The 26425-nt window shown below is 41.1% G+C and overlaps 2 protein-coding genes across 4 annotated transcripts in view; both read right to left on the bottom strand.

Annotated features, from left to right (window-relative positions):
• Nucleotides 1-8820: 8820 nt before the first annotated feature.
• smfn (small fragment nuclease) lies at nucleotides 8821-12248 on the bottom strand. 3 transcript variants are annotated; one of them, XM_027015467.3, is made up of 8 exons: nucleotides 12155-12248; nucleotides 11181-11264; nucleotides 10687-10764; nucleotides 10483-10594; nucleotides 10289-10397; nucleotides 9930-10128; nucleotides 9701-9754; nucleotides 8821-9580 (listed from the first exon to the last, which is right to left on the bottom strand). In XM_027015467.3, exons 2-8 carry the CDS (start codon nucleotides 11262-11264, stop codon nucleotides 9560-9562), a joined length of 657 nt encoding a protein of 218 aa, XP_026871268.2. In that variant the 5' UTR covers nucleotides 12155-12248; the 3' UTR covers nucleotides 8821-9559. The 3 variants fall into 3 exon arrangements, with proteins under 3 accessions (XP_026871268.2, XP_026871266.2, XP_026871267.2); XM_027015465.3 differs by having other exon boundaries at nucleotides 11982-12244; XM_027015466.3 differs by lacking the exon at nucleotides 9930-10128 and having other exon boundaries at nucleotides 11982-12244.
• A 9322-nt stretch (nucleotides 12249-21570) lies between these two features.
• The window catches only part of kirrel3a (kirre like nephrin family adhesion molecule 3a), a 102118-nt gene continuing 97263 nt past the window's right edge, over nucleotides 21571-26425 (bottom strand). Inside the window, exon 15 of the mRNA XM_027015469.3 lies at nucleotides 21571-24986. Coding sequence (XP_026871270.3) covers nucleotides 24510-24986 — 477 coding nt within the window. The 3' untranslated portion in view covers nucleotides 21571-24509. The remainder of the gene's footprint in view (nucleotides 24987-26425) is intronic.

Raw genomic sequence — 26425 nt, 5'->3', positions numbered from 1 at the left:
GTCCCATGCGCACGCGGTTTGTGTTCTCTGACTTAATGAGCAGCAATGCTGTTGCACAGGGGATTAGCGAATATCGGAGCAGATCGTGCATTCAGACCCAAAGTACATGGATGTGTCTGCTAAGTGTGATACTGCCATGGATACAGGCCCAAACAAGGAAAGCAAAGCCAAACAAAATGTGAACTGGCTTCCAGTTATGGAGTCTACACTGATTTATGTGAATACATGAATGTAGCTATTATTCTGAATTTGAAAGCCAAAGCTTGACAACACAATAATTATTTGTGGAAAAAAAAAACTGAACTCTGAGCAGTGGTAACTCAGAAAGTTGTGAGTTCTAGCCCCACTGCCACCAAGTTGCCACTGTGGGGCCCCTGAGCAAGGCCCTTAACCCTCAAGTTGTACTCATAAATGTAAGTAGGTTTGGATAAAAGTGTCAGGTAAATGCCATAAAATGTAAATGAACTTTAAAGCAAGACCTCCTTCAAATAAGGCATTTAGCACACAGGTTTTGGTTTCGCAAACGATCAGGCTGTTTCAACAGCAAATTAAACTGGAAAGGTGGTTGATACATTCCTTGTAGATTTTATAGCATCTCACCAAATGCCTCAGAAAAAGTGACTTTCCTACACAGCACATACATTATACAGGCTGACTAAGAAATGTGTATTTAGACATGACTGTTGGAAAATCAGACAAATGTTTTAAGAAATAACAGGACATTTTTGTAGTACATTTTAAAAGACCAAAAAACACTGGCCAAAAAGGACAATAACCCATCACAATTTCTTGACCCAAATTCGCTACAAAAATAACTCAAAATCCACGCATGGGACCCCGGAGCACATTTGAATTTGAGACAAACCAAAATTATCCGATGTCCTTATTTCAAACAAAGTGATGCCGTTAAGTTTTTATGATAAGTTATGTTTTTATGATAAGCATGTTTCAGTAGGTCCTCATTTGCCTTCCTGTCTTCTGAAATGGATTAGATAGGGGAAAAAAACAGCTAAACCAAAATCAGTGAAAAGCAGATATTTTATAAGTTAACATTGTGTTGGTAAGATGACATTAAATTACACTTGTACAAAACTTTTCCAGATATGTAGCTGATTTTACTTGTTATCCCGCAGATTCCATAAACATTGATTTATAAAAGAAAATACAGTAGAACTCTATTTCTTAATCTCATAAACATTAAACATAGTTCATTTTCAACAAATTTTGCTTGTTTACTGCACCATAAAGGACAAAACTTCTATGTTGCTAATTTAATTGAAAAGACGGTATTAGCTCTGCAGATTTAGACTTAGGTTTAGATTAAAAGCAAAGAAGGGCCATGCTTACATTCCTGCATGACCCTATCACCCACACCTAACAAGCGATTTCTCAGCCATCCACTTCACTTCTCCTCAAGAAAATGTTACCATTTTCTTCCACACTGCTAGCAACACCTTTCATTTCCGCTCTATTGCCAGCAATGTGCCTTTCGCACCGCTGAGATTTTGGTGCTGCTATCTGCCAGAGTCATATGACCCAGTGGTCTCAGCAAAGCGCAGCAAAACGCAGCACGAGGGCGATGTAACATGAGCATCTTTTCCCATCTCACCCGAGAGAGGGAGTGATTTTCATGATAAATACCCAACATCTCAGCAAGTGGCGTCTGATTCGCAGCCGCACATTTCTAACACTGCAAAATGAAGTCCCATAGCTAAAAGCATAGACTGGCTCTCGAGGGTCTGTAAGAGCAGCTTGTTGCTTTTGTGCCAAAAGGTGATCTGTGTGAAATAGCAAAATGTGTTGTTTGAGAAATGATACATGCCATCTTTTCTGCAGTGATGGCAGAGTGGTTCTAAGAGAGCAGTGTGTGTGTGTGTGTGTGTGTGTGTGTGTGTGTGTGTGTGTGTGTGTGTGTGTGTGTGTGTGTGTGGAGTGGGCAACACTCCTACTGAAACTGATCTGTCTCCATGAGGTGTGGAGGACGAGTTGGCACTAGCCTGGGAGGGGTCACCTTGAAGCTCCTGCAATGGGAAAAACTGGGGATGAGACCCACCCTTCATCCCCCAGCACAACAGGACAGTGGCCATCACAAGACCTCCTGCAGCCTATAGCCATCACACAGTAGAGGTGTCAATGGGGAAACAGGTCTGACGAGATTTCCTTTCCATGATAATGTATGTTCTGCACATTGTCTAAAGGTAAGTGAAAATATACAGCAGTGCACAAATTGTGCCATCATTTGACACCAAACCCCAAACCCATGCAATCATATAGGTGTTGGCTTGCAAGTACAGAATTTGCTAGATAAATAAGAAATACTGTATTTAAATTATTAGGCATTAAAGGAAGAACTTATACAGTACACATACTGCAGTGATTAGAAACTTGTTGGCAGAAGTATCTTAACTCTGCACCCAAAGGATATACTTGGTAAAACAGATGGTCAGCAAAAACACCCTGATTCTGACTCACACACACAGACATGCCCGCACACACGCACACACACACACACACACACACACACACACACACACACACACACACAGGTTACTGGTGTGAGCCAATGCAGCACCAACACCTGCCCAATTACATGGACCAGTCACAGCTGAACTGAGGAGAGAAGGAGAGAGAGAGAATGAGGGAGAAAGAGACAGAGAGAGACGGGGTCCAAAGGACAAGCCACATACTGTACTTATCTTTACTCAACAATACATCATGCAATGTTATGGAATAACTCCTACTCTTGTATGTAAAGAACTGTTTATATTGATCCCCTTCGGAATGGCTGAAAAATTACCAGAAAAATGGCACTGATAATTGAGTGAAGGTGGAATATTGATAGGAGATTACTGTAGCCTTGAGCGCTTCTCCACGACCAGCGGCTGACACAAATAAGGCTGTGTGGTTTGTATCTCTCCCCAGCATCATCCTCACCAGTGCCGCCAACGCATGAATCTCTATAAATAACTAACGCTTCATTTATTCAGTGGGGAAAAAAAAAGTTCAGTAAAGGCAGTGAAATTGCTGGGGCTTCCTTGCTTGCGCAGAGCAATCACTGCTCTGTGACTTACAGCATTGGGTATTGATTGGCCCTGGCCACAAGCCAATGTGGGCTGAGTGCATTTTAAGTATTTAAGTGAGGCTTCCCTTCACGTCCATCTGCAGAGAGGCACTGGAGCTGTATTCAGTATGGGTGGAGAACAGAATCACTGTCGTCCTTTTTTCTGATGCTGTAGCCATTGAGTTCTGAATATGTCCCACAGCTGTAACCAGTATCATCTTTCATGTGTTTGGGCGGACCAAAATTTTACATTGGTCGATATTTACCTCCGGTAAACCTATTTTGCTAATCACATACGCTTACGTGTACCGCAACTCTTAACAACACTGTAACTTATCGGTGTTTACTTTTTATGCTCAAACAGAATGCTTTGCACAGCTGCCCAGTTCATTACATGGATCCACATCATGTTATAAAGTTTGGGTCTAAACATTTTGATTTCACAGGGTTAGCGGTTTGTGCCAATCAGCATGAAATCACCAGTATAGTTAACATCAGGACAGACAGTACGCAAGGCAGGAAGCAGCCAGAACACCAGAAGCAATTGTTGCCAAACTCTAACAATGGCCATCATTCATAAATGACATTGATTTTATTCACACCGCAGTGCCAAAAAACAACTTTGCAGTGATGTTGAAAGCATTTTCCACCATTTTTATGTCTATTATGAATTTCCTGAGAGAAAAGATTTTCCACCATGAACCACTTCTCTTGAAGTGATTACCCAAAGGATTTCCCCAATTAATTCTGCAATGAAATGAATGTGTTTCCAGAATCTGCATGCAATTAATGTCTCAGTGTCATTATGCTGTGAGTAGCCCTGATACCTAACAGTATGATGGTTTATGAAGAGAAGAATAATAATTCTACAAGAGGTACGATAATTTAAATTAGATTTCCAATTAATATCTACCATTATTTCTAAAATAAAAACACTAAAATCATTAATTGCAGTGTTGGCCATGAAAAGACCGTGGATTGTCAAGCCTTCATAAATCACAACAAATTAGGAATCATGAAGCCATACTAACAGGGGTAGCTGAGTTAGAAGGCAGAGCTGAGAATTTATTTTTGAGAGCAGATTTTGTTCTTACATGGTACAAGGCATCGACCCACCAAACCTCTGTCTCGCTGTTCCGTCTCAACCCGCAGAGTGACAGGCCGTCTCTGTTTGGCTGCTCCGCTACCATTTACAGCTTTGCTCTCCCCAGAGAGGTCCGCTGCACACAAGACGAGGCCCTTCTCTCACGCCTCTGCTCTCTAGCCGAGGCGTGCAACACCTCAGCCCCTCAAAACACAGAGCTGCTCGGAGCCATGCAGTTTCATGCCCATCGCCATTTGCCTTTGAGCCCTTGTTTTGCTCGCCCCGAGTACGTGTCAATATTCAATCCATAACGTCACTTACAAGATGAGACAATCCCATATAGTGGAAAACAGGCATCAGCACTTTCCCGCGCTGCTGCCTGGTTGGTATGCGGCCGCCAAGCTCCCGATGCCCATTATTCAGCCTGAGGTTCTGTACGCTAGAGCCCTCCAGCAAAATCAATGGGACGTAATTTTTTCTGATACTCCTGAGAGAGAGAGAGAGAGAGAGAGAGAGAGAGAGAGAGAGAGAGAGAGAGAGAGAAAGAATGAGTGCGAGATAGAGGTTTGCCAACTCCGGCTCCTGTAAGAATACATGACTGTCAACCCAAAAGCATCTCGGAAGAAACCGTGCTTAAAGTGGAGAGCAGGGGTACCTGCCGAAAAGGTAATGATAAATTATGTACTGGGTCAATGATTCCAGAAAGCAAAGTCTTGTGCTCAGCTGTATGCTGGTTTTTAGAGGGGGTTGTCATACAACTGCGATACAAATGTCAGTTGTGTGTAATAGTGCTGAAATCTAGTAGGAAGTGGATGGCTTGTAGATAGTGTTCAAAGTGCTTTGAACATTCAGGTATGTACAAGTGTTGGACCTAGATTTTTTTTTTAAATGTTGTAAGAAGCAAAAGACAGAGTCAAACAGTGTGGGGCATTGGTGAGCTAAAATCAGGTTCAGAAGTAAAGCATGATGAAGTGTTACATGTTGTAGCTATACTATTACCTCTTGCACTGTGTTTGACAGATCCTCACCTATAGATACAGATCTGACTCTTACAGGGCCGCAGTGTACCTGTGGGGCTGTGGTTTCCTTCCTTTGAAGATGACCTTTAAAAGCTGCACTCCTAATAAATTGACTTTGCCGGGGCTCTTTCAGGTTTACCTGATGCAGAAACACCCCGACATTAAAACTGAATTGTCTTCTCAATTTATTGTCTGCTACAGAATAGCATGTCTCCGTTAATTGTAACAGTTACACTTTTCAGCTGCATCTTAATAGCTTTCCACATGAGTGTGCTGTCTCTGTTGATTAATTGTTTTGTAATGTCCAATGGCCTTGACAGTCCCATTGTCATAGTTGACAGATTTATAGATTGCAGAGACCATATGTTTCGCATAGCTTAATGGCTTAATACCTGACTGGCACATGGAATATAGTTTTATCTCAGTGAATCAGTCTAAATTTTTCACTCTGAATTTGCTTCACAAACAATAAGGCCATCTACTAAATGCAGGTTCATCTGTTTTCGATATAACCAATCCCCCTTTCCCACAGTAACCTGGCCTAATTTCATATTCATTATAGTGAAGAGCCTCCAGGGTTCCAAGAGTTTGATTCCCACCCACCCCCAACCACACTGGATCTTCACCTTAAATTAACCATGATGAAAGAGATGATGAAAAATCATATTTTAATGGCAATTTTTTGACGTATGTTATGGCTTCCAATATAACCATTGGGAATCCTTTTATAAAACTTGTTAGGGCTTAAGATGCATATAATGTAATGCATTAAAATACAATTGGTCTCAGTGGGCAAGAAAAAAAACTATTGTTTAGTCACTGTGATTATTCAATACTAATGTTAAATGAGCTTCCATTCGTTTCAATTAAATCATTAGAATGAGTAATGTACCAATCTTGACAACTCATGGTATTTTGAGAATCAGCAACATGAAATTACAATGAAGACTGGTTTTGTACATACAATACACTGCCATCGTTCTATGCAGCACTCACCAATCACTGAAATCAAAAGCTCTGTACCATCTGATATGCTAAGTATAGCACATAGTTGACAGCTGCAGTCCTGGAGCAGCCTGGAAGAGGTTGAGCTTGCTGATGTCCTGAAGGACCTTGCAGTGTTGAGTGACATCTGTCACGCTGCCCTGTGCGCGGCCTTTGGCGCTGATCAAATCTCTACTGAAGCAGACATGACACTGCTTGGATTTAGCGCAGACTGGCAGCACAGCAGGTTCGTATTCTTGTGCTCCTCCCACTACTGCAGAGCAGATTTACAGTCATTTACAGTAATAAGCAGACCTCAAAGCCAACCCTCTGCTCTGATCGCACTTCATCCCAGTACTTATAACCTGGACATTTATCATAACATGCTTTTAACCTATAGCACTGTCCCATACATATCATGAATGCCTACCCTAGCATCCAGCTTTATATTCCCCTTTGATCCATCCTCCAATGGCCTCACACAATATGACAGGAATTTTCCACCCTCACTATATTTGCAGTGTGCAAAGAGCAGTATGACATAATAGAACGCATTGACCGATATACATACCTTATGCTCCATCACCTATTAATAAATTACTAGGCAGGACAGCATTACCTTTTCAGGGGTCACTAGCTTTGAACTCAATGCCCATTGGAAGTGTAAGGACTCCATAATTCACTAAAACACTTTCACAAAAATCTGACCTTGGATTTCCTCAGATTTTCCGTTGATTTCAATGTAAGGAACAATAAAATGTTGTGTATGTTGGACTCAATATACTAACATAATAAACTCAAACAACTGCTCTAAAATATTCATATAGGGTCCCTGTTGGGATGTGGGTATATAAAAGGTTTCAACACATATTAATATACAGCTTTATTGCAGGACGATTCGCTTTTGAAACAGGACAGTCTTCAGACAGGATTTTATGCCTCGGTTGCCCATCAAATGCTTCTACATTCATCATTCAATAATTAAAATAAACGTCAGCAATTTTTCAAAGCAGCCATGTAATTAAGGCTCAAAGACTTTAAGGGCCCTGACTATAAAAGTGACAAACAACAGACCAGGCCTTGTCAGTTATTATTCATGCAGCTATTTGTTGAGCATATAGATTTATGATGGATTGATCTGGCAATCATCGGCACATTCCTCACATGAGGATGGAGGTGTGAAAGTGCTTAGAGGATGGCACTTACACATCAGCAACAAGGAATAAAAAAGCAGGCACGACTGCTGCAAAGCCGATACAGGTCCGTACTCAGGAGGAAACGCAGATTGCCTCCCATAAAATTTCAGGGTGTTGTGGTTTAGTACAGATCCTTCCCAGCATGCTTTGCTGGCCAGTGAGCATGGTTCTGCTGAGCATGGAGAATGTGCAGGGTTATTTTTTCCTTACAGACCTCACGCACAGTGTCCTGTTTTAACTGCTTCGTTGACTTCCTCCATAAGACCCTTTCCATAGCCTTAATTATCTGACTCACTTTCAGTATTTGAACACTCTGGGAAACACTCCAAGGTAGCAAACCACGTAGATGCCTTGCTTTGGAAGGCTAACCATCCCAATGCATCATCTCACAATACTCTGGAATACAGCACATACATTAATAATTCAACTGAAAATCTTATCATAGGTCCATGTGGACTGCAAGATCATGGTTAGCTAGGCCCATGAAATCAGGTAATGTGCCCTGGCCCTGCCAGCAGTCAAACAGCAATACACAAGAGAGGTGTGTTTTAGAGCAAATTGCTTTTAGAAATGAGAGCTAATTTGACAAGTGCATTGTAACACAAGAGGTCTGCTCTATCATCCATATCTAGGATTAACAGTGGCATGTAACCTACTGCTTTATAGCTGGATATGGGGACAACATACATCCTAATATTGTTTTTAAAAAACATAGTACATTCATCATAAAGCTATCAAAAATGAAAAAAGAACACTTGAACTGCCTGAACATGCACTCCTGAACCATACTGAAGTCTTGTGTTAATTCCTTCCTCCTTTCCCCCCCTTACATTATTCAAAACCAGAGCGTTATCTAAATCAGTAACGTACTATGGAGCTGAATCGGGAGCTGTCCAGTACTGATCGGTGACCGCATTAATGGGGCTTACTCTCTCCTCTCTAGGGCATGAGAACATGGTGAACTGTGGGCTGCAGCAGGAGGAGGCAGGAGTATGAATCATAGTGCCTCATGCTCACTGAGTCTTTGGGCTGCTTTTTCTAAGGAGCCCTCAGGGCTCAAAGTCTCGTTGCACACAAGCCCCCTTATTAGGAGAAAGAAGGCACTGACCACAGAGGACATACCATTTGCCGTCCCCTTTTTGAAATCTGAGGGCTTAGATGTTCCAAATGTGTGGATATGATTGCATCAGTATAAGAATGCAGCTCAAATTCAAAACATGCAGACTTTAAGTGAAACCATACTCTCCTTAATGAAAAAGAAAAAAAAAAAAGTGTGTATAAAACATACATAATTGATCATCATAACCGATCTATTTTTGAGGTGGAGGGGGCTTACACCAACGGAGACGAATAAAATACAAGGCACGTGACAAAGATCGCCACCTAGCATCAGCTTTTAAGGAGGAGAGGGAAAAAAAAAAAAAAAAAAGGGCTGCAAGTTCACTTTTAGACATTGACACACAAGGAGCACTGCAATACCAAAGCCTGAATATCCTTTAATTTCAGGCTCAAGTTGCTCACAAGCTAAACAAAAGCATACATAAAAAGATCAAAACTGCTTAATTTTATAAGAGCTTGACTTAACCCAAGTTTCTTGCATGATAGATGTTGCTGACAAGACATTCACCAACAGATCATACAGTGTATACATATGTATATGGAGGGTTCACAGTGCCATCTGCTGGATAATTCTAAGCATTGCCAAAACCAAATCCATGGATAAGTTTAAACACCACTTCAAAAATGAGCAATGATTTATTCAAAAAGGAGAAATGACGACTGTTCAATCAGAGAAAAGGATATGTTTTCAAATACCTCATTAGCATTTTTGCATAACAGTATGACTGTAATACATTAGACTCTTCCACAGCAGAGAATACATCTTGAAATGAATCTTAGCTCAATATTTTTTAAACCAAGCTGATGGACGAGCTCTTTGATAAGATAAAAACTAAAATGAGAGAGCGCACCAGCACCAGTCAGGCAAATGAGACAGTCGACTGCACATGAGCAAACAGAATGAGACTCAGGCATACATACTGTGCAAATAACATTTAAGACCTCCCGCTCTCTTAAAAATCCAACGTAAGCACATCTCCGACTGCATGGGGATTAAGCCATACATGTTTTGTCTCCATTTTCTACGATTTTCCTCTTTTTCTCCAACTCCGCTTTGAAAACATTTGCTCTGTAATATTTGAGTTCTTTGATGCTCTCATGAATGTCGTCCAGCGCCCTGAAAAGCCAAGCAGCAGGGGTCACATTTAGTAACAGCAGTGCGTCACAGCTATAAAACACTTTCAACATTTGTCCATCGCACCATAAGCCACTGTTGAACTCGACAGCACTTTCTGACCTGTGTGATGCTCTCTTCTGTGGTGCTAGTCTGTAGTCCTCTGGAAACCAGCGCCTTTGTAAACCAAAGAGAAATGTATATTGCATATAAATGTGAAAACAGATTTCACAGTGAAGAATAAAGTGGCCATTCAGGCTAGATGCAAAGACAGCTCCGTTACACTTGGGTGATTTTACTTGTGCTCTGCAAGTTCAATTTAGAAAGACTCCTAAGGTGTTCAGATGCATGCCTGGTCACAGCACACTGGAAACAAAAGTGCACTGAGGTCATCTGATTTGCAAGTGCTGCTCCAGAGGCCCTTGTAAAAATCTGACATTTTGTTGTTCAACCAAAACTGACAAATGCTGCATGACTCCATGGAAATGGCCTGTGCAGCCTTAGCAGAGCAGCGGAACCTTTGGAAACAGAATGTCTGCAGCTGTTCCCACCTTTAAACAAGCAAAAATAGAAATGAAAATGACCAGAAATTATACATTTAACACAAGACAAGAAGTTACGGTTTTACAGACACAACTTTCTGAAGGCTTCGCTGCATAGATGGCCATAGATGCACAGCACCCATGGCAGGTCCAAAATGATTACACGCACCTACAGAGCTCCTTCACCGTGCTCACATCAACGATGCGATAGTGGAGGTGCCGCATGAACTGGGGCATGTACTTGTCCAGGAACCGCTTATCAGCATGCACGGAGTTCCCTGGGAAAGCAGACACTCAGGTCAGCACAGCACCACACACAAGCGCGAGAGGCGGATTTGGAGGGACAGCGGGAGCGTGTCTTGCCTGCAAGCGGGCAGTGACCAGGTGGGGTGTGCTGCCTGATGAAGGAGAGGAACTCGTACTCCGCCTGCCGGAGCGTGATCTTACTGTCTCGCACAGCTTGGGTCAGCCCTGACTGAGAAATGCATCAGGGCAGCCCAACTTCACACCACAATCTCAGCAGTTTTGAATCATGTTGTGATTCACGCCTCCGTCATATTTACTTACTTTGCCGTGGTGTTCCTTGCACCAGTCTGACATGCTTTCAAGAAGCTCATTTGGCTGACTGATTATCAAATTTGGACCCTAATCGACCAAAGAAAGTTACAGTAATGTTCCCAGTGCTGTCACACACAGACAGACATGGGCACAATATAAAAAGATTCCAGCAGGATGTAGACATGGCAATTTGTTTTAACAGTAATAATCATAATACAAATAACAATAAAAAATATTCCATTTGTATAGAGCCTTGGACATAATCATGGTAACACCCAGAACACAATTACCATAAAAACAAAGGCAATCAAGAATGAAACAACTATGGATTTACTGAAGCACACGTAAACCTCAGCTAAAGCCACCAAGAGAAAATCAAAGACATGATTAGCTAGTTTAATCTCAAATAACGGGATCAATTTGGATAACCATTTATTACAACCGTTATGAGGCAGTTTTGCACTGCACCATGGTTTAGATAAATGCTTACAGGAAGTCATTACCTCTGCTAGGATGTTCAAGTCCGAATCTGTAATAATACATGCCATTTCAATAATCTGGTCCTTTTCAATGTCAAGTCCCGTCATCTGAAAGGAACAGAAACGGAAACAAACTCAAGTAGTCACAGTGCGTACTACCTCAGCTTCAGTTTAACCCAGAAATCAGCTGTATTGCCAAGCTTCACGTCAGTTTATAACTCATCTAGGTAAGATAGCTAATGCTAATTCGCTAAAAGGGCCGTTAGCCTGCTAGCCCCGAAACACAGTGACGAGTGATTGTGCAGTAAAAAGACGTGGAAATTGCTTTTGCTTTCAGAAAGCAAAAGCAGTCAGATTTGATAAATTGAGAATAATGTTGCTCGACAACCAGAGTAACTAGGATAGCTAATCGACTATCTTAAAAATAGTTAGACCTATAACCACGTCATTAAGGATGCATATAACGCTAACCTAGCTGGTTCAGAAAGAAACTAACATTAAGTTAGACAGCTAGCAAGCTATAAGCAAATATAGCAAGCCAAGCTTTATATTGCACCCGTTAATTAACCTAGACGATAGAATATTAGCTAGTTAGCGGGTGGATAAACGGTCTTGCAGATGATAGATTTAATTAATTATAGATAGTGAACAGAAATGCCTGCTTAACTGGCGAGCAAGCAAGAATAACACAAGTAACACAACGATAACGGGATGGCTCGATAGAGGTTAACCTATTTAAAGTACAATTTGAAAGTGCTACCCTACACTGTAGCACTTAGAATAATTGAGCTGTGTCCAGCTATGTTATATTTTTTTGACCGGTACCTCCAGGTCTACCCACACCATCCTTTGGGTCATGGACTCTGCTGGTGATGGTGAAGCTGACATTTTTCTGAGGTCCCTTCCCTTTGACTTCAGACCATTGGCGATTAACGTGCTGCGCGAATAATGTTGATATGACCTTTGAAATGTAAAGTCTACGTTGCAGAGTGTCCTACCAAACGGGGTAACGGTGCCCAAGCAGCTGAAAAATAAAGCTCTGAAACCACACGCTGGAGTTCTTATAAGCGCCGACATACTGGCCCACTTCCGATTTGAAGTGTCGTAAAAGGGGGGGGGGGGTTATTTAAAGAAATGTTACCTATACAGTAGCTTGCAGATTGCTTATTACCGATTTAAAAACATCTGTAAGATAATACAAGTTGTTACTATATTAAAGTAACATAGTATGACTAACCCTACTTTCCGATGTTTTGTTTTTTTACCACTATGGATTTTTAGCTTCTTAACGGAACAAAAGTCCGTTGTAATGCCAGCCAGCATGGCCACCAACAATATTCTGCTATTTTCTCTGTGTAGACATGAATAACTCAGGAGATGTGTAAAAATGTGTCCATGTGCGGTCCAACATTGCTGAGAAATCTCTCGCTGGAGGTTATGTAGCTTTCGACCGAGGAGCAGACCTGAAAAGTGTGTGGTTCGGGATCTGTACTCCTCACCTTCTCATAATTAGAATGTAATCAGGAATTTACCATTTTATAATAATTGCAGGACATAGGCCTAACACGAGAAAAGGTAAGCGTCAAACTACAGTAATTTGCGATTAATTGTGAAGTAAACACAAAAGAAATTTTATTTAATAGAACGTCATTTTCAAATTATTCATCTTCATATAACGAAACAGATGACACATAGTGGCACACAGTGACACATAGTGGCCTGGATGTTTCAGATATTTTAAACATGGCTACCTCCATATGGGGGACCTGCTTAATGGAGCATAAACTGGTTAATTTTAAACTTTTTATCTCATGTTAACTGCACTTTATAGAAACATTAAACAATAAATAATCACTTTTATAAGCATTATTTGCTATATTTTGGTTGTAAAATGCCGTATTGCTCCTTTAACATATATAGGTATAAAGCTTTATGAAAGAAATAGTATACTGTAAAATGTTAATAGTCTTAACACTGAAAAAATCCCGTTGTTTGTATCCTGATTGTGTAACGCCATTACATGCATTCCGTTCCTACATAAACCTACCCCCAAAGCATTTATGTTTACTGTCTTTATTTTTCACTTTCTCAATGCTATTGTTTACTGCAATCGTGCTTTCTGGTTTGGTTTGTCTGCACATTCCATAGGTCATTACAATTTGATATCTGTTAATAAAAGCACACGCTAAGAGAGACGGAGGAAAAGGGGAAAAGGTCGTTTCTATCAGCGGAAGCAACGTACCTTTCTGACAGAGGATGGCACTAGACCATTGCTACCCTTATACCTACACCTATTCAGCGGAGCCCATTCAGCATTTAAAAAAAAATCTTAAAAGCAATCACCAGAAAGACAACAACTTATTAAAACGTCGTTCTAATTGTAATATTATTATTACTAAAATATTGATGGTTATTTGTGTGCATTTACACAAATAGAAAAGTTCTAGATTTGCACCTGTTTTCTGTTTATTTCGTCACATTTTCATATTCAGCTATTCACTCAAAATAAATAGTTTTTTTTTTTTTCAGGCCTACGTGTACAGTTCTGTCACAGGCATTAAATACAACACCGAGCATATAAAATATCGTACAGGGTTGCGTGCGATTACTGTTTACCAGATTTACAATAGCCTATGAGCTTGTTAGCTCAATTCCGGACGCGACCATAAACGTATTTTCAACATATTTTCTCTCCAGTTCCCGAGTGGAAAAAAAAAAAAACAGCTCCTAACTGTTGTGCGAGAGATGCTGTAAAGTAGGAGGAAATGGTCAGTGAACTGTAAGATGTTCGTGTTCCTGTCTTCTTTCCTGATGACTGCAGTCAGACTTGGCTTGAAAAGCAATTTGCTGCGGACCGCAGCGCTCTGAAATGCCTTGGCGTGCGGGATGAGTGCGGGATGAGTGCGGGATGAGTGCGGGATGAGTGCGGGATGAGTGCGGGATGAGTGCGGGATGAGTGCGGGATGGCCGGACTGCAGCCACTGCCACTTGCCACCTGATGGCACTGGAGGCTTCTCTGTGTCTCTGTGTCATTGTGCACGTTGCACCGTGTTATTCAGACAGTACAGATAGTGTTCACCTTTTTCTTTTTCTCTTTTTCTTTTTCTTTCTCTCTCTCTCTCTCTCTCTCTCTCTCTCTCTCTCTCTCTCTCACTCACTCACTCACACACACACACACACACACACACACACACACACACACACACACACACACACACACACAATTTAAACAACTATAATGAAAAAAATGATGAAACAGAGAGTAACCTTAGTTCTAGTCCCATAACCCTCTGGATATTGATTCTACCCCACTCCCACACCCCGTTTTAGAACTTTAATGTCTCAAAAAGGGAGTAAGCCGCATTTACATGCTAACACATGCAGTTCTAACGGATCCTTTTTTTAAAGTTTGGATATAATTAAGGTTATTAAAAAGAAAACAAAGCCACGTCGAAAGTCACAAAGCCACATATTTCCTCTAAAAAGCCACAAACAAATATTTTTCCACTGCTAGAAGGCAGTGTTTTTCCTTATTCCTCGATGACGTTTCTTCTTTTGTATTAATCCTAGAGACGTGGCTTTCATCTCTATTAGTTTCCATTTGAATGCTAAGCAGAGGAAAACTTCACAGCGGCGACAGAGAAACAACCATCTAAGACGTTTCGGTTCACACATGTAGTTACGTAGCTACCCAAAATATAGATTCGAGCTACTGAACACTGCATGTGCTCGTACGCATTAATCCACAGCTCGAGCCAGGTACGACCGAGGGGCCGCGGCTCTGGAAGAGACAGGGTGATGTAGGGCCGTTTAATGTTATCGTCGACAACATAGACCGGGTCACCTAGAAACACCAGCGTACGAGAATAATTCTGGCACAGTCGACACTGTGAAATACCTCTGGCATAAATTAAAACTAACGCTCATAAATCTGCTGCACAACCGTGTCTGCGCTGATGAACGGACGTTATAAGGTAAAGCGCAATTAGAGATGCGCGCTTGGTGATATGTGGAAGCTATAAATTGTATAGGGCAATTAGACATGTGGTCACAGGGATGGGGGTAGTATAGACCATTCATATTGCATTATCAAAGAAACGTACCGATTCTTTCATTTAAAGTTAAGGACTTGTTTCCACCAAAAGTTATAGTATGAGTTTATTGCAAATATTGGACGTCGAGCTCCAAATTGCATTCCACCTCAAATAACAAAAGGTGTAAGGTTAGCAAAACACGCGAGCACAATAAAAAGCAATTATTTTCAAACATTCTGTGCATGGTCGTTATCCTAATACCCACATGGAGCGGTCTAATTACAGTGTGTGCGGCGAACCGTTCTCGATTGTCATCTGAACGCGAGCTCTCTCCCGACCAAGGACCGGAGGCATGCAATGGGCGGTAATAGTCCGTTATCATATATGGTAAGTTAGCTGCTTTCTCACTACGGTCTTGTTGCTATAGGCCTAATCGAACCAAATGTAATCGTGGGCCTCATTAGAAGTCTTTAAAAAAGTGTGCAGTCCAATTCACACACTTGTTATGTGGTGGACTAAACAACCAAAATAGACACATATCTGGGTCATTACTGAAGAGGTTGAACTGACACATTAGAATTGGAGGTCTCGTCGACCGGTGAACAATTAGCTAGCAATGATTTTAAAGCAAGTTCGTAGCGTTAGGTACAGTAAATTATACGCGCTCAGGACGGTTCTAGTGTCCAACATCGTGGGCCCGTCCATTTAACACAAGAGCGTTCAATATCAGCGATAATCGATAGCGTGGAGAGCCGCCTTAGCATTAGCGGAAGCCGTGTGATTAAAGTAAGTTATCACGTTGAGAAATGGGGAGGATCAGGCTGCGAGTCCCACTGAGGCCCAGGCGGAAGGAGGAGTGTAGGAGTTTGGTGCGAAAAGCACTCCAAAGCCAGAAGACTGCAATGGATAAAGCGTCTATTGCCTGAGCCGGGCGCAAATATGTTAAAAGACTCGTGTTGTTTTTTTTTATATATATATATATATATATATATATATATATATATATATATATATATATATATATATATATATATATATATATATTTATTTATTTATTTATTTATTTATTTTATATTTTTTTTTAACTGATTTTATTTATTTGTTCAATATAATTATTGATTCCAACAATGTAATCAGTTTCACCATGCTGAAATGTATCGATGAGTCTCAAGCAAAAAGTCTTGAAAGCGAATGAAGTTTTTAAAATGTGCAGTTCACAAATACCAATGCGTCCGCTATTTCTCCATTCAGTGGGAGTGGATGTCTCCTGTTTGGTGTGTTACTAGACTGAATCTTTTAAAAACGCTTCCATTATTTTTCTACGTGCAGAATGCGATTGAGACTGAGGAAGAGATCAAAAAACCGTCTCCAGCTCTTAGACGGCGTGTTGACAAAAGCTTGAAGGTCAAATCAAGCCTTATACCTAATCACTCATCTGCTTGCAGCGCATATGTGATTGGTGCCTCTGGAATGAGCACTGGGCTTTTGGACGGAATTAGCACATTACAGAAATACCAGAGCAGAATTATTTATCTTGTTTTGCTGGGTGTCACAACCTGAATGGAAAAAAAAAATGTATGTAGGACTGGGAGGGGAAAACTGAATGTCTGCTCTCAGATCATAGGCACACACACACACACACACAAACAAACAAACAAACAAACAAACAAACAAAAGTACTTGCAACTGCCTTCTCACTGATTCTTATTTCAAAGTATCTAGTAACAGTAATACACTTTTTAATGAGCACAATCAGGCTTTTGGTGGACTTTTGTCAAGTTAGTTACTTACCGAATTGTTCCTGCTCTGAAAAGACGAATCATCAGTATTCCTTTCTGCACTGCCTGATATTTTTTTAACCATGTACACCATATTTGTTTAGTTTTATAGATCTGGTGTTAACGAGCTGGATCTTAGAACTGCAGGGAACACTGCTAATTCACTGTAGTAACATTTCAGTGGGAGCCTTTAGCTTGTGTATTAGCATTCACCACTGAACACAAGACCTTTATTAAACACATGATTTCATTTTGTAAATTCCAAATCCTTCAGAACTGATTGTTTGGTTTAATATGTGAATATACATTGTTTGCTTTTACAGAGTTCAGTTATGGACCACGCAGGCATATATCTTAAAATAACTATTATTTAGTATGAATAAAAATGGATAGTTAAAAGACATTATATTGTAGCCAAGAAAACCCACATTCTCTTAAGCTGGACCACTCTTCAACCATGGCCTCTTATCCAGACTGTTACAAACGCCTCTGGTGCTGTAGCTGTGAAGCATGTCAGATCAAAATCTAGGAACTGCCCTGAAAGATGACATCCCTTGGTTTAATGAATCTATACTTGAATCCATCCATATTTTCCATACAGGTTTTAAACAGATTTGAATTTGCAGTTAAAGCAAGCTATTTGCTCAGTAAGCTACACTAGGCAGAGGACACAATAGAAGAGATGCCAAATGGTTTGTATAGCAATGATTTCAAGGTAAAATCAGACCAGTCACCATGGAGTGGTAACTAAGGACTTGTATCTTTCCCCCCCCCCCCAACCCTCACCCTACCCCCATCCTACCCCCACCCCCTCATTTTTTTACTGTTTTGTGTTCATTTGACACACCATTGGAAATGTCAGATCACTTCACTGATTTACTTTGAAAGCAGAACACACAATTTATGCGTTTCACAGAACATGCTGACAGGTTTTGATGTTTGGGGTTTGGAACGATTATCTCACTGAGTTTCTTTTACAGCTAGGCCAGAATGAACCTGGATGAATGATGCCTGTATTTAAATTAATCTTCTGAGCCAAAACATTGCAAAAGATTGCCAGTTATATTTTTTTTATATTAACAAATATTATAAATATTTCCTCCCACCTTTAGCTGTGTCCTGAGTATACAGAGTTTACTGAGGGAGCAGTGCCCTGCAGAAATTCTGAGAATTTTAACTCGTCACAAATACAATTTCCTTTATCTTAATTAAAGGCTATATTAACACACATGCTACCTATACTTCATGTAATTTAGAATCAATGAGAAATTTAATAGGTTAAAACCCCGTAGATTGAAATTAGCAAAAGTCAATATGAAAAAGGATTTTTCTTACTGTCTCTTTGAAGTTTTTTTTTTCTTCCAGCCAGTGAAATGCCACTCTTTTATCTTCTCAATCGCTCTCATCTCTGCATTTCAATCACACACAAATCTTTAAGGCTGTGCAGGGGGACCTGTAGCACTGTCAAGTCTTTCAACAATTGGATACAATATAACAAATGACTGTGCACTGTCAACGTGGAGTCCAGCTTACCACATGTAGGCATTTTCCAAACGCCAATAGGGACACAGTGAATTATCTTCAAATCCTGTTGAGAAGTGGCCTCTGTCAATACAGGCGGCTGATGAATTGTGTGGCTGGGCGCTCTCTCTTAGTGCACTGTAATTTATGTAGAAACCTAGGCATTTAGGCAGAACCTAGGTATCTGCTGATCTGTGGCCCACCAGCATTAGAAGTGCAGGCTCCAAATGTAATTAAACAGAAAACCTGCAGCAGTGAAAATTGCACAGCTCTTGTTTATTTATAACTCTGCTCATATTTGATTGGATTTCTTTTCCTAATTTCAGGCAATTGGAACTTTGCGCTGTTTAAATTGGCCCAAAATTCATTTTGTCATATGTAGAGGAATACAATCAGTTCTGAAAGGTATAAAGATGAATTTCTTGACTCGGTCTGCTGTTTCTAACTCTGCCCAGAAAGCCTGATAAGTCAGTCCAACTAGTCCATGATGGAGTATGTCATTAATTATTATGGCGCAGTCAATGTGCACATAATGCAAATGGAAGATTGTCGGGGACAGTGATTGCCACTGTTCAGACGTGATAGAGCAAATTCAGATTACAACTCAACAACAATCCCAATTACAACAATCCCTAAACATCACTATGCAGTGATGTTTCCAGAAAGCACATATACTGACGTACTCGTTAAAAAATAAGTCCTGGATAAGAGCATCTGCCTAATGTTAGAAATGTAAATGTAAACTATGCCCATAACATAGAAAACCGCCTTTGAATACCAGGACAAAGAATGGTTTAACGAACCTAAGTGTTATTAAATTACCTTTCATTGACATATATACCTTCTAAAGGGTATGTTAACCTTTATGTTAAGCAAGACTGTTAATTATGGAGATACTCAATAATTAGCAGCTTTTTGCACTTTCATCAGGAGTTATTATTTTTCTGCCCATAAAATAGGTCAGTTGTTGGCACCTTTTGCGCACCACATATTTAATCTCTTTTTAAACACCTGTTGTTAAAAGTCCAAAATGTGATTTAGAACAACAGAGTGATTATTAATTATAAAGCAGGGTTTAGAGGTCTGCTAAACCTCTGTGTATATTGTTGTTTTCTAGTCTCAAGTTTCTTGATATTGTTCTCAAACCTGTCTGCCAAAGGTCACCACTGGCCTTCATTTTGGCATTCTTATATTTTCCTCATGCAGCAGATTTAAACAACAGTCATAGCATTGGGCAAAAGCCCACTGGTGAACAGTGCTAGAGGTTAATCATCTCAGATCTTATCCTGAAGTTCTGATATCACTGCCTCTATCTGTAGGCACAAGGATTATTAATCACAAGATCCTTTAAGATCCTTCGGTGCAAAATGTTTAGATGTTTTTATATTAGGCTTGGTAAATATTTTAGAGATGACTTTTAAAAAAGATATAAAAAATAAGTCCCTTTCTCAGTCCACTCATGCAACTCGCGGGAAATGTCCTAATAATTTTGACTATTGAGGCTGCTTGGAACACGAGACCTCATATTGAGTTAACCTGCTTAAAGCCGGAGTAGAGCGCGCTGGTGGGCCAAAGGTGGCGTCGAAGCTGGCGTTCAAGTGTGAGGTGACTTTTTCTTAACACGGTTTTGGATGAAGGTGTCGTTAATACAAAGCCACGGTAGGGGGGGGTGGGGGCAGAAAACTCGCCATTTTCAGCCGGTAGTGGCGTGGCACGCCGCGTTGATGAAAGACGGAGAGGGTGTGTGAGGATCCCGCTGCAGCTTTCTTCTGCACTGTGGTGAGGAGCAGTAGGAATGGACCAACTCCTCCAACATCTGTCGTTCAATAAAGGATTGTGCGGGCGGCAGAACTTTGTTGCAGACCACTTTGAAGTGTCAGCGACAGACACTTTGTGAAGGATGACAAGGTGCAAGCACACCTCAGAGACGGAAATATAGGTGCTTTGAAATGACAGGCGCACTCAATAGCTACTGCAATGAAGCTCATTAGCCAAGCAAGCCAATTAAATTGGGAGCGAAAAAAACACCTGTGTATACATCATTATGGTAATTACCTTTGGATAATGATTAATCTACAGCAGAATGCTTTCCACCGAAAAGAATGACTAATTTATCAACATTATTAAAAATATGGCATGACAGCTAGGGAGATATATATTACTGAGATTTTAGGATATCAGTGAGAGCTGTGTGAAAAAAGGACAGATTTACACCGCTGTGGTTGGTCCACAAGGACTTTAGAGTCAAAATGTCACAGGCACATTTTTCATTTGGCTTATTCCCTTAGGTCTCACATTAATTGCAGAAGGCAAATAGCTAGACCAATCATGTGTGTGTCTATCATTTTAAAGGTCTGTGCTGGGACAAGAGGGCAAAGTCATTAGCCCACATTTTTCTTTTTTTCTTCTGAGTCTGGACCAGACCCAGAGCCACTGGCTTCCCCCGGACTGTCTGGGAAATCGAATTAGAGGGTTCGGTGATTCAGACAACCACGCAATGCCATTGCATTCAATTTATAGTACTTTATCAGGTATGATACTAGCATACTATTGATAGTCTAACACTATGGCATTATAGGCTATGCATTGCCTTTATGCTTGAGAATCTGGACTTAAATTACATTTCTTTACTGTAATATAGAGTTGGAAGTCCTCAGAAAGTCAGTCACCGCTTTCACAGTCCCAACAGACACTTTCTGCTGAACAGAATAATGAACAAGAAATAACTCTACCTTTCCTTGACGGCGCGTGTTTAAGAGCAGTGTGTGTATTTCTGCAGCACGGGCCTGGCACTTCGATCTTGGAAGACGCGAGAGTTTCTTTGAGAATGGTGTGGTGGCGTGATGATCCAGGCAGGAAACGTCAAGCCTACCTCACGCCATATCATCAGCACCTTCGCCCTCCTCTAATGACCTGGCCACGCTTTATCTGGGCTGCGCGTATATGTGTCTAAAGAGGCTGTGCGCACCCACGCCCATTACCACAGAAATGACTCTGAATGGGAGCTACGCTCAGGGAGACACTCCGGCCCAGAAAGCTATGGAAAAAAAAAACCAAACACGTCTTTGTTTTCTTGTTGCTTTCTTTTTTTTCCTGCTCATTAGCTCATTTTATGTACAGCAAAGGAAAAACAACATTGGTTACAGTCAGAGACAAGAAGAAAGAAAACATTTTCATAATTGGATGACTGTTATGTATCTTTTTACTGCTGGAGCAGAATAGTTCATGACGAATAGATTGATGTTTGTACGGTAATAAGTTCATTACACACGATACCAAAAACAAAAGGGACAAAATAATCTACTGTTAGAAAGATAAAGGTGTTTGTTGTCTGCTTCCAGTGAATTGGGGAAGGCAAATGGTAGCTTAAACTATCCAGCCCAAGCTAAGCGGACTGGTTACACCCTGGCGGATAAAGTGCACGGTGCTCGCAGTGAACGTTTTGAATGAAGTTCACTTTGGGGGACATTCATATTTATTACTACCACTGCGGGATGCCGAACACAGACTTCAAACATATCACGCACAGAGTGCCTTGTGTATCATGATCTCATCAGAAGTGCGCAGCTAGAGAAGTCAAATCTACATACTTTTGATTTAATTTGCAGGTGGATCTTATCAGGAAGCCCCTGGTTTTGCAGTTCCTTTGACTTCAAATTCGGGGGCCGTGTTGAAGACTAAAAGCTGCTTACTGAAGTTTGTTTTCTCTTCCCATTGTATGCAATTCTACCCTTTGACCAAATATACCCTCCATTTTAATTATGACCTTTATTTTTAGTGACTACAATTGTGTCATCCCCCCCCCATCATCAATATAAATATCTCCTCATTACAAATAATAGGTTAGGAATAATAGCACACTGTCACTACAGGCTGAGCTGTATAGTTGAATCTCAAGTGCCCTGTTAAATAAGAGATTCAGCCTCTCTGAAATATCTCTCTGGATTGGAGCAAATTTAAGATTCCATCACGACTGCCCTTATGCAAAGGCAGAAAAGGTCTTGGAAGTGTGCGCAGCAGTCATTTACTCACCATTCCCCACACATAAGCTACATCCAGGGGCAGCTCCCGAGCACTCTAGACAACGAGCAAGTCAAGAATGTGCTGATTAAGGCTTTCCCCAATAGATGCGGTTACAGAGTGTGTGACTCGACTTTCAATTAGGATGGCAATGCAAGGTGAGCGGCCCTTTTAAAGAGTTACAGTGGCCCCTGCTGCACAAACACCCTGCCCCCTATCCAGATGCGTCATCTTTTTGAAATCCATTTAGTTTCACGACAAGATCCACCATGGTTGAGCCAACCTTTAAAAGCCAAGATGATAGATTAAAACCATGCCATAATATCTAATTCATATGGGAATGTTATGAAGGTTCATGAAATATCCCTAATGTCCTCTTGGGGATTTAATATCTGAATGCTGAAATGTATCATCCCAAGTCATTAAGTCCCTAATGCAACTCAAATGCTGAACTGGGGGACTGATTGAGTAGAACTTCTCTAGTATGATGTTCTAATGAAACAATGAAATCCAGCTTTGAATCCAAAATTGGTACTCAATATGGATGAATCCTTGATAATGCATGATCTGACATTACTATGCATTATGCATGTTTACTGTCTATTAGAGCAGTATCCATGAACTATTCATGGCATGGCATTAATAAGAGAGTACAGCACAGGGTGAATTCTGCCTTTGTCCTCCACAGACATTTTTTGTTGTTGTTGTTGTCTGTTCACAGCAAATGACTGGAACAGAGAGTTAATTTCATGGCTTTACTGACCACGTAACCTTTTCCACACGCATTCTATGAACAGTTATGTTATAACCAAGCCTGATTGACTGATTAATTCTGTTTGCTGCTAAAAGGAGGCACTTGGCACTCTTACCGAACAGTGTCACATGGATGGTCCAGGCCTTGTGTCTACAGGCACACTTAGAACAGTGGCCTTAAGCACATGTCTGTCTTAGCATGAAAGAAGCTATCAAAAAAGCAGAAGAAAAGTCCCATCACTCCACCCATCACCTGGAGATGAAATCACAGTACACTTGCACGCAATGCAGGATTTACAAGCTCCAGTGTAAACGACACGCCATAAGCCAAAATTGGAGAAAAAAAATCGCTTATCTGGATTCACTAGACACACGTGTTCGATTTCACACTGGTCTGTTTAGAGAGTTCACATTAGGCAGGATATTCCATACGCAGATCACACACACTCCTTCCGCCGACATGTAAACATGAGCCCGGTGTTGCCGAGCTCGGGATGGGGTGTCAGAGGAGCCGCTTCTTCAAGCATGCAATCCGTGTTTTAACAATCTCGCAGGGTGCATTCAGACGCTGTCGCTTTCCAGGAACAGCGAAGCCAAACCTGGAAAAGTCAGGCCAATTTACAATAGTGTGAATGGACCGTTACGAGCAGGGGCCCATCGAACGTGATTTGGGATGTAGCCCTGGTAAGGCTGGAAAGGTGATGTTTGCTTGTTCGGGCCTCGCTCTTCTCTGAGGTCCTGGTGTTTGGGTGAGGGTTTTCTCTGTAGGCCAGGGAGGACCGTGGTTGATGTCCACAGTCACTTTTGTGCTTTGAATTACAGTTGAGTTACACAAGGCCGAGAATTTGGTTCCTCATAAAAAATTTATACAGCCCTCAAGGTTTTCCCAGTTCAACGTGATGGAGAAAAGGAATTGAGAGAGGAAAGTCAAACAGAGAATCAGTGGCAACTGTGAGGATGGAATCCTGATTGTCATGAAACAATGTTTAGGTTACCACATGCTGGCTTTGAATAAAAGTCTCTCTGCGGGGTAACTTACAAAATGCGATGTTCATTAAAAAATACAGGCGCATGTCACCGTCTGAATGGAAGGGGCCGAATTCCTCAGGCGTCGCTGTCAGGAGGGGGCGGGGCCATCGCACGGCACAGTAGGTCTTCCTCTTTCCTTGTGTTCATGGCTAGGTGCTGGCTACAGCACTTACCGCTCGCGCCCTGTCACCCCCTCTGGCTCCCCTCGCGCTTCACTCTCAGACGTGTGTCTGCATGCGCTTGTGCATGGGGCGCATCCCCTCCGAGCCCTGCGAGGACGCCTGTGAGCGCTGAGAAGAGGATGAGGAGGCCGAAGCCTTGCTGGCCTTGTCAAACGGCGCGCAGCCGTCCTGGCGGCCGAACGCCCCACCGCTGCCCTCGCCCTGGGCTTCGGTGAAGGAGACGGAGTCTCCAAGTGGCCCACCTCCTCGCTGAAGCTCGCGTTCGCAAAGCTCGATGGAGCTGCCGCCTGTGCCCAGCACGAAGCGCCCACTGTAGTCGTAGAGGCGGTGGCTGGGGCCAGCGCCCAGGGTGGAGTAGAGGTTGGTGAAAGACATACCCGTGGGCACCCGCTGCTTGCCCAGCGTTGCTGTGCCTGGGTTGCGTGCCTCCACGCTCTGACCCGCCGCCATGGCCACAGAGGGCGCCGCATGTTCCTTAAAGGTGTTGACGCTGTAGTAGCCATTGGTTGGGTCCTGTGGCAATGGAAAGAGGAGCAAAGACATAAGCCTCAGAGAGAGCATCAATGCCAAAGACGCCAATAGATCATTGAGTAGTTACAAGCCGTGTCTGCAGCTATTGAGCTGGTTCAGGATGCACTGGTTTTGTTTTTCTTAATCACAGTCTAATTCTAATTAACGACACCATTCACATTAACATCATCTGGCCAGACAATTACATACAGCGTAATCTTATTACAACAGGTCTGGCTGCTGTTGTGCAAAAAAAAAAAAAAAAAAACTGTGTGAAAGCATTTTTTTTTTGTCTCATGTTTATCCACACTCAAAGCCAAGGTCAAGTTCAATTATAGTCAGCATGACATAAAAATTAGGGAACAGACTGATAAGTGCTCCATGTTAAGAAGATTACATGGTTTAGTAGTGTGAAATAGTCATCTCCAGCATAAACAGTCAAATCCTGTTATCAGCTAATTAAATGGGCCTTGATGATTTGTGTTCGCATTAGCATATGTAAAATAATCTCTTCAAAAAACTCACTGTTTATTTTTGGTGTGTGTACATATATATATATATATATATATATATATATATATATATATATATATATATATATATATATATATATATATAAATATTATATATATATATATATATATATATATATATATATATATATATATATATATATATATATATATATATATATATATATATATATATATATATATATATATAAAAAACGATATTGGCGATTACAGGGAAAAAAAAGTAACTGTGGTTTCATCTACACCTTTATACCAGAAGTATGAACATGACCCTATAGGGGCTGACACTTACAAGACCTGTTAAGAATATACAGTTGGGCATATGAAGGTGATTCTAGATTCTAGCAAGTCAGGCCTAGATGACAAATTCCAGATAACCAGAGATATAGAGTATAATAGGCCAAAAAAGTAATATTTCCCTAGACCTAGACCAAAAACATTCCCTAGACCTGTCTGGAATGTGATATAAGTAAAAGTGGAAGTACTTGAATTAATTTTTTAGATATTATTATTCCAGCTAAGTGCAAATGTAGTCTGTCAAATCTGTCATCCAAACCCTGGGGCAAAATGGTAATGAAATGGACACATATCAATATTAATCTTTTCGTTAAACAGACTGCACATACATGGGGCAAAAATGACCCCATTACTTTCCAGTAACCAAAACCTATAATAAAATATGGCATCGGGTAGATTTAACTGCTTATAGCCAGTCACGGTAAGAGCCTGTTCATTCAAAAGGTAACTTTAATCACTCCAAAAAATTCTCTGAAAACAACCAAACACAGGTATTGTTTAAAATGCTGAGGTGGCTGGCAGCTGTTAGCCTTCTCCTAGGCCTCCATTATAAATTATGTGCCTCTACAATTTTTCGATAATTGAATTTTGGATGAGTTTGATAAAGAACAG

The sequence above is a fragment of the Electrophorus electricus genome, chromosome 19 (assembly GCF_041902795.1).
Source record: "Electrophorus electricus isolate QZ-2024a chromosome 19, ASM4190279v1, whole genome shotgun sequence".
Taxonomy (NCBI): Eukaryota; Metazoa; Chordata; class Actinopteri; order Gymnotiformes; family Gymnotidae; genus Electrophorus; species Electrophorus electricus.
The sequence above is the reverse complement of the archived record's forward strand: the minus strand, read 5'-3'. Positions and strand labels throughout refer to the sequence as shown.